The sequence below is a fragment of the Rhea pennata genome, chromosome 4, assembly GCF_028389875.1.
Source record: "Rhea pennata isolate bPtePen1 chromosome 4, bPtePen1.pri, whole genome shotgun sequence".
In the NCBI taxonomy this organism is placed as follows: Eukaryota; Metazoa; Chordata; class Aves; order Rheiformes; family Rheidae; genus Rhea; species Rhea pennata.
The window spans coordinates 30,053,197-30,062,712 of NC_084666.1; the positions used below are offsets into that span (position 1 = coordinate 30,053,197).

General features: G+C 33.4%; 1 protein-coding gene across 1 annotated transcript in view; it reads left to right on the forward strand.

Annotated features, from left to right (window-relative positions):
* The window catches only part of CEP135 (centrosomal protein 135), a 34,325-nt gene extending 25,649 nt beyond the window's left edge, over window positions 1-8,676 (forward strand). The window contains exons 21-25 of the mRNA XM_062574640.1: window positions 552-761; window positions 2,025-2,227; window positions 6,198-6,302; window positions 6,685-6,831; window positions 8,586-8,676. Coding sequence (XP_062430624.1) covers window positions 552-761; window positions 2,025-2,227; window positions 6,198-6,302; window positions 6,685-6,831; window positions 8,586-8,607 — 687 coding nt within the window. The 3' untranslated portion in view covers window positions 8,608-8,676. The remainder of the gene's footprint in view (window positions 1-551; window positions 762-2,024; window positions 2,228-6,197; window positions 6,303-6,684; window positions 6,832-8,585) is intronic.
* The last annotated feature ends 840 nt before the right edge of the window (window positions 8,677-9,516 follow it).

Below are 9,516 nucleotides of genomic sequence, written 5' to 3' on the forward strand. Positions count from 1 at the left end.
TTTGAAGCTTTTGAATAAAAAATTTGAAGGATTGGTGACTACAATAAAGGTAGATAAAATCTAACAGTAGTCTGAATCTAATGGTAGTCTAAATCCAGAAATCCATTATCCCTCAAGAATTCCATTATGCAGAACCTAGGCCAGTATTATAGAAAATAATTAGGTTTATATTTTAGAAGCAGTAATGTTATAGAGGTCAAGAAGGTTTTAGAGTACAGTAGTTGCAGACTTGCCATATTTTGTCTATCTTTTAATTATTAAAAAAAATGTAATGGACTTGATATTATAAGCTGAGTAAAGAATAAATTGTATTTTTGTTTTTTTAAGCTTCTAATTCCTCTTCAATGCTGCAATACAGCCTCTTTCCACTCTTGTGTGATGCCTGTGTAATTCTTCATTATCTTAATAGTTGTTCTTAGCTGTGATTTAGGGAGAGAGAAGGCAATTAGTATAATCTAAAGTTCAGTTTACCATGCAGGGAAAAGAAAGTACAAAGAAAAGTGTTACTCAACAGAGAATTGTCGCATTTAATATGTTTGTCTTTTGTTCAGCATATTGTTGCACATCAAACATATGAATCTCAGATCTCCTCCATTACAAAAAATATGTCGAAACTGGAAGAGGACCTTAAACGTGAAAATCAGGAAAAGTCTTCTGTGGTGGCTGACCTGACTTCTGTGAGAGAATTGTGTGTGAAACTTGAGTCTAGTAAAGACCTTTTATCCCGGCAGTTGACATCCAAAAGCATGGATTATGAAAGGGTAAGTAACAGAGGCAAATTTAATGTATTATAGTAGAATATCATATTTTGCTTTTAATCAAGACACATGTTATACTATATTTTTTTGTACAGAAAAAGGGAATTTGATTCATTATCATTACAACACGTGGCAGCCAATAGATTTGCTAACTAGAAAGGCAAGCTATATTTATGTGTTTTTATGTACTTTACCACAATTTTTCGAATTTTAAGCTTTTCTTTTATAAAAGATGAATAGTGAATCTCTTATTAAAGACTTTTTCCTAATGATTTTTTTCAATTGAAATGAAATTTTAGATTTACCTGAAATGCATAATATATTTTGAAACGTTTGGACCACAAAGATTAATGGGCTGTAGCATCTCTGACATGAGCAGAGGCTGAGAAAGCTGAGACTGTTTAACTTGGAGAAGAAAAAGCTCAGGAAGGATTTATCAATGTATATAAATACCTGATGGCCGTGTGTCAAGAGGATGGGGCCAGACTCTTCTCAGTGGTGCTCAGTGACAAGGCAAGAGGCAATGGACACAAACTGAAACACAGGAAGTTCCACCTGAATACAAAAAAAACCACTTAATTGTGGGGGTAGTTGAACACTGAAACAGGTTGCCCAGAGAGGTTGTGGAGTCTCCATCCTTCAAGATATTCAAAACACAACTGGACTCAGTCCAGAGCAACCTGCTTTAGCTAATCCTGCTTGAGTGGGGGGGAGGGGGGGTTAGACCACACAGTCTCCAGAGGTCCCTTCCAAGCCCAACTCTTTTATGATTCTATAAAATAATTATTTAAATGAAATAAAAACAGTATTACATTTCCTTAATACATGAGCTTTTTTCTGTGCCACTGATTATTAAATGAAGTTGTGTCTATACTTGGTGACTTGATCTTTCTGTTACTGTATTCAAAAATGTGGGGACAGCAAGTCTCATCCTCAGAGAACTGAATGTTTATATTCATAAATTGGATGAGGAAAATAGCCTGCTGCTATGAAAAGCTGGTTAATGTTCCAGTTCCTTACTCAAGTATTTCTAGCATTGAATGATCCCAGTTCTGGTAAAATACTTGACAGATGTGTCTATTATATAACTAAATGTAATTTAAAGTAGTTTTAGGGCTTAGTATGTTTTTTGAGCTCTATTTCAGTTTTCATTTTATGAAACTTTGAATCATTTCAGTTTTTGTAACAAGACTTCAGGAAAGAGAACTCCATGTGTTTGTATTTGTAAACCAGTGTATTAATAATGAATATAAATTTCTGCCTTAGGTTCTAGCCGAGTTAGAAGATGTAAAGTCAGAGGCAGAGTTGCTGAAAAAGCAGTTATCCAGTGAGAGACTTACAATTCAGAACCTTGAAACATTGCTGGCTACTAGTAGAGATAAAGAATTTCAGAACCATTTAACATCTCATGAGAAAGATTCAGAAATTCAGCTACTGAAAGACAAGCTAACACTCGCCGAGAGCAAACTGTAAGTTTCAACGGTTGTTTGTTTTATATGAGTTATGAAGAAACTTATAGTCAAATCTTCAGTATTTAGTATGGTTGAGTGGATTTTAGCAGCCATGCCTTTTGGCCTATCATGACATTGTTTACTTTTAAGTTTCTCTTGTGAATAACAAAAGAGATCTGAAAGATCCCAACTAATTGCAGCAGACATCAGTTTAGTGCTAGCAGTATTCTAAAGGAAACCTACTGTTTCCACAGTGGTACACTCTGCTGAGCTTGCTTTCACAGTCTTGAGAATAAGCACATTATTTCTCTCTGAAGTTGTTCCTAGTATGACTCCAGATTGTTTTCTTCAATTTAGTTCTTTCTGTGCTAGTCGTTACTCATTTTCACATCAGAATCTTTCCCACATCCCACACATGAGATGATGTTTTTCATGAAGTTTACATGTCTGATTTATTCTCCTGTCTTTTCAGGGGAGTCACTAAAATCCTTTCCTTAAGCCTAACAGGTAGCTGATCTGTTGCTGGCATTACTGAACTTTATTTCCACTACAGAGCTAGACAAGGCATAATAATTTATAAAATTGCTTAGTTGAGTGTGCCTGTAGATGTATGTATGCATTCCAGTATGATTTGAATTTTTAAACTTTGCGTCACAATATATAACTCCTTAAAGTACATGACTCCTTCACAGGTTCTGATTTTCTTCTTAGCTTCAGGAAGCAATGGATTTCAGCTCTGCTTTTTAGCCAAAATGTCACGTTTTTATTTGTCTTTGAAGAACTGGCATCTGTGAGCTTAACTGTTAAGGCAGCACAAATTTTCTTAATTATGAACTAGATTTTATTTTTTTTTTTTTTTTTATTTATTTTATTTTTTATTGGAGAGTATTCTGAAGTCCTAACTCCTTTAGAGCAGCTTGGAATCATCAAGCATCTCAAAGGAAACAGAATCTGAATCTTACCTGAATTATTTTGGCATATGTACAGTGAAGATGCCTGATGTCCTTACTTTGATTACAATATGAATCACTTGCATATTAAATAGTAAAGTCACAACTCTTTGAAAAAGCAAAACTATATTTGCTTCTATTACTATGAACTGTGAAGGAAAAAGTGGTATATTTATTGTTTCTTTAAATGTAGAATTGAAACTGATACCTACAGTACATGTGGCCAGCACTTATAACTGCCTTTATTTGTAATCTCAGTAAACTAACTGCAACTTCTTGTGCTGTGCATCTGCCTGAATTTGTTTATTTGTTTTTCTGAACACTTCTGAAGAGGAAAGGGGTAAGGTTATAACCTGTTTGGAAGAATGAAGTTAAAGGATAACATGTTATTCGTATGAAATTCATGTACCAGAGATGTGAGGAACTTAATACATTTTCCATATGATTTGGAGGAGGAAAAATGAAGTTTTGGTTATAGATATCAAGTTATGTGAATACCTTTTATTCTCCCAGTGATTAATTTTCCAGTTATTATAGTGGTATCTTTGCATTAAATAGCAAGAAGGAGCAGTAGCAGCTGAATGTAGAAGGTGGTGAAGAGTAAAGTCAAACCAGAATTTCAAGAAAGGAAGAACAGATACAATCAGTTAATAAGTACTGAGGTGGGGCAGAAAGGAAACATATGGAAGCTAAAAGGACAGATCGTGCTCCCTTATAAAATACAGACTATAGCATTCCTATACTAAATCTGTACATGACAGTGCTATCAGTCACAAAAAGCAACTCATGGTTCTGTATCTTAGAATCACTGAATTTTGTTTACTTGAAGAAGAAAACTCTAAATCATGTACAAAGAACATTAACTATTGGAATGTCCTGACTACTAAATAAACAATGAAAAAGCTACAAAAATCAAAAGAAAGAAAGGATTAATGAATGAATTAGGTTTTCATTTAATGTTAATCTGACTTTCCTGTGTACAAACATTATACAGCTATTTAAATTACTTCATAGTGATTTCTTCACAAAGTTTCTTCTAAAGATATTATAGGACTCTTTCTTGTTTGTTGGAAATGTCAGTAGTTTTGTTTTTGATAGAGTAGAATATTGCAGGAAGAGGGAAAATGTCCTCTTGGAGGAAGAGTGGCTAGTCTATTGCACTGAGTTGTTCAACTATCTTTACCCCAGATGTTCTGTATATTTCTAGGCAGATGTTCAGATGGGGGAACTATTTGTATATGCCTTATTGAGTCTGTAGTACTTGGAGACTAAAGAACAGAAACTTTAAATGCTCACAGCTGTGGCTGAAGTCCATGGTGATTATGCTTGTATCTTGTGAAATAAAAGAATTCAGTTGACAGTGGATGAAAATTTTCTGTCAATATTGAATGTTATTTACAATTTTGGCCTTACTGTGCCTGCGCTTGCCCTCTCTATTTATAAAATAGAGTCGTTACAGCTTTAGATTCTCAAAACTTTAGATTCTCAAAATGAAGTTTTGCTTAAGAAGCTCTTCAGTGCTATAATTTTTAGTTCTGTGAAGCTTACGAAGGAGTGAGTAGTTGTAAGCTTCGGTTTCTATTTGGGTGATAAGGCAGTAAATGAGATCTGAGACTCTGCAGTGATTAAATATTAAATAAACAATGTATTAAATAGTTAAGCTACTTGTAAAGAGCTATCTGTATCTACTGTGAAAGAAGTAGAGGTCCTGTGGGAAAAATGTGATCATATAATCTTATTATATCATGACTTTGCATGAAGGTTCCAAACTAAATTAGTCTTAATCTTTTCTAATTTTTGAGTAATTGATTGACTTCATGATTTTGATTTTGTTTTAGTGTCATTTACACGTAATAACCTCAGAACTTACAGTACTGTTTGCTTTCTTTCTTTATTTTACAATAATGATATTGGGTACTGAATTCTTACCTCCATCCTGAAAGAATATGCCAGTCTCTGAAGGACTTAGAATAAGATGCCATCGAAAGCTGAAACCTCTTCTCTTCTGCACCTGTTCACAACACACTGGAGCAAGAGATCATTCTAGGAATTCTGCTGATGAGTAGGGAACACAGGAAAAATCTGCATTTTTGAGGGGATCAAATCATTTGAGTAGCTTGTATTTCCCTGGATTCAGACCAGCGGGTGCCAAATGGAAAGTCCGTGACTGAGCTAAGAATGGAATCCGTTCTCTGGAATTCGGGTCCAGGGCTTTAGCCACAAACTTTGCATCCTCCAGAAGTGACTTTTGAGCACTCTCCATCGTCTCGGCTTTGAAGGCTATATGGAATAATCTGGTTGTCCAAATTCTGATTTAGACACCTAACTTTACACTTAAATTAATAATGATTTTGCTTGCTTTCTAATAGAGTTTATGGCGTTTTGTGAACAAACACTGAGCTATCTGAACTGATGATTAACTGAGAAGTACATTTAATTGTTGTTTAAGATTGACAAAGCTACTTTTCTTTCTAATTCTTACGATCGAACTGATTAGGCCCAATCAAGAGATAGCTGGTCTGAGTTTGCTTTATACCAGTTCTACTTAAATTTGATTCAGTTATGCTTATTTCTAGCCACACAGTTGTAGCCTGCTTGATATACTTTTTACTGAAACTGTATCTGTTACTTCTGTGATTTTGTGGATAGCTATTACCGTTTTTCTTCTTCTTAAATGTACACCTAAGGACCTTCTCATATTACAACTGAGGCTAGTAAATCAATAAACAATCATTTTTCATCTGTTATTATAAAAGATATCTATGTTTAATTTTGTCCGAAAAAGAATATCATGTACTATAGTAAGAATATAGTGAGAGGCTTTCCAGCTTCTCACTCCTTTCTGACTTCAGTTGCTTCCAGAAACATACTGTTGTATTTACTCTGTTCTCACTGCTTCTGATTTGTTTCTGTTTTGGGCTATGTGAAGCAACTTGTTAAATATCTCTTTTCGTTCTTGTTTGCACTAATTCGTCTAAGCTCCTAGCTGACAGTGTTCAAATAAAACTTTTTTTACATTTTTTTTTTTTTTTTTGTAGAAACAGTCATAACAGAGAGGTTTCTATTCTTCGAAGTAAAGTAGCACAGCTGCAGACAGACTATGATGTTTTGAAAAGACAGCTAACAACTGAACGATTTGAACGGTAAGGGGCTGTTTATTTCATAGTAAGGTGACTTCTTTTTCATCTTTAATACTGTTGGTTTTTTTTTTAAATACTGGGAAAGTTTATGGAAATTTGTGTTTCCAGTGTCATGCAAAAATCTAACATTCTCAAGCTGAAAACTGCTCAGTTACACACTTTCTGAATTCCCTCCTAAAGTTTGTGAATTTATTATCACTTAAATTTTTTTTCTCTTTCCCATGAAAACAAGAAGAAAATTGAGTAATGTTGTAAGAAAGCAAGGCTCTTTGTAAAGCGTTGCAAGTATCACTAAGAAAAAAACATGGGAAAAAGTTAATTTTTCTTCCTCTAATATGCTGTAGTACCAAAGTGTTATGTGACTGAAACTATTATCTGTTGATAGAGAGCGTGCAATTCAGGAGATGCGTCGACATGGCCTCTCTACATCATCGTTACGTGCTTCGCCTCCTCTCAGTTCAACACTAAGGTCTCCTTCACATTCTCCAGAGCGTGCCGCCATAAGGACAGCTGATCGAGCAGTACCTGAAAAGTAAGTAATTTGGTTTTTATCAGATTAATTGTTTCAATATGAGTTGAATTTAAACTGTTTGTAAATATTTACTTTTTAAATTATACTAAATCCTTAAACATTTTAGGAGATGTTAAGTTCTTTATTTTGTTGAGTCTGATACAGTAAAATATTGACTAGTAATTTTAGCTGCGGAGTGCTCTCTAAAGACTGTATGACAGACTCGGATTCCTTTTTTTAAATGGTTTTGCATCAGCTGACAGTTTTCAAACCCAGTTTGACTTATTATTGTCAGTAGTTATGTCCAAACGTATATTGTCAATTTATTCTTTTTATTACTTAAGTCCAACCAACAAATGATTCATGTTAGGAGGTGAACCACAAAATTCTCTCAATTACATCAGTGAAGGAAAGACACTCTGCAGGAGAAAGTTTAACTAAAATACATTTGATCCTGACACATTAGATGAAGCTGTCTCCAAAGAAGTGTCTAAGAATAATCAGAATGTATTTTTTCCTATTTGCACTTGAAGATTATTAATATCTAAAGTTATGGTCTTCAAAGTCTGCCAAAAGTAAATCATAATCAGCTTCTCATCTGTTCATTTTCAGTGTCATTTTTCTACTTTTAGAAATCAATTGTGTTTTAGATAATGTCTGTTTGGTGTTAGAGGCCTGATTATTAACTTTACATATTGCTCTTCCATACTATATCATACATCTCAGTAAGGAGTTAAAAGATGGAGAGAGATAAACAGTGATTGTTTCAGGAAATTGCAATGTGTGCTCACAAACCTAACTAGTTAGTTGCTAAACTCCAGAGACAATTCAAGACTGGTGAGAGTTCAGACTTTTTTCATATTGGTAAATACATATGGCTTGTCCTCAGGCTTGCTTTTTTGGACTGGCATATGATCCACATTTCTAGGCAATTTTTTTCTTTTTTTCTTTCTGAGAGTTTATGGCCAGAGAGTTAAAAAGGAAAGCTGTAGTAGATGAGATATGAATAGTGGGGTATGATATAGCACTTATGACTTTTGCTCTGCTGCCAAGCTGTTGGACATATCCTCTTGTCCTGCAGACCAATATTTTGCAGAGTAATTGGCAGATTGCTTTTTGTCTCATTCTTGACAGGCTATTAGATGATATGTTTTTGAGAATAAGTAGCATAATTAGAGAATTGTCTGTATTCTTCCATAGTTTACAGCGAGTCAAAATATATTGCCTTTTGTCCAAAAGCAATATAAATAGTCCAGTTGCTTTATCTGAGGAATATTGTAGGGTGTACCATTTTTATTCTTAAGTTTATTTATTCCCTCTTAACAATGACAACTCTATGCCATATATTATCAGGGAATTCATGTTTTCATGAAGTGTATATTTTTAAAGAAAGTGCTTTTTAACAACTGCATTCACATACAGATTAATTTTTACTATATTGCCTTCTCAACCTATTAATCAATTTTTACATTAGAATGATCTCTATATTACCATCACCATCTTTCTTATTGACATTACTTATTTATTCCTTCTTGGGAGCTTGCCACAGTAAAGGTACTGTGTAATTACACTGTTCTGTAGTTTGATTTAATCTTCTCCAGAAATTTTCTCTTCACTTGAGCAATTAATTAAGAATGATATGTATTATTATAGTTTTGGCTAACATGAGAACATGAAGATATTAGATCTAATTATAACTTCTTGTTCTAATTTTAATTAGTAAAAAGAATTATATGCAGATGGCTTTATTTTGAAACTTTTTCTTTCTCCACCAGAAATGTGAGCTTCAAGGAATAACCAATACTTAAGCAATAGAAGCATTACCTTGTTACAAGGACTTATTTTTGAAAATTATGAAGGCTGACATGTATTCTACCTCTGAGTTTTCTTCAGATCAGTTGTTATTTTTAAAATTTGTGAAAACCTTTGAAATAATCAGCTTTGCAAAATTCTACTTTTCCAATTATCTGGGTTGACTAGAGTTTTGCTCACTGTTTTGAATTGTGTTTTTTTCTTTTTTCTTTTTTTTTTAATCAAGACTGGCTAAGCTATTTTGCAAACCTAATGTAATAATTACAAGAAGGAAACAAGTCCTTGATAGGACAGCTTCTTGCTTTCATTTTACTGTTTTATTTCCATTGCTTATCTTATATGGTTACAGAGGTTCATCTTACAGTATGAACCTCTACAATGTGAACATTGGAGAACATGCTTATTTATCTTAAAAATTGCTGAGCCAACATATGTGTATACTGATACTGGTTTCCTGTGTATTTGTGTTTTTAACAAGTGTTTCTGTTTACATATCATTACTTTTAAATACCATGAAGAATGCCAATGTATTTCGTGAATGCATGTTGTTTACTGTAGATTTTTCTTAAAGAATAGACTCATTATTTATAAACGTTTTTGACATGTAATAGAATTACTCATCTGCTTTTCTTTAATGCTTTTGTGAAAATGAATTTTAAAGTATTTTCCCAATATTAAATGAAAATGAAAGAAAAAACGATATTTTTTAAAGGTATTGAAATCCTTCAAATATTATAAAATTAATTCTACAGGATTTTATGTTCATATTTCCAAATCATATCTGGAGATATTTTTCAAATTTTCTTTTTAAAAGATCAGAACAAAATCTGGAATCCTTCACACAGTTGAGCTCAAGCTGTTAGAGAGGTGACACAGGTCTTTACATTATGACAC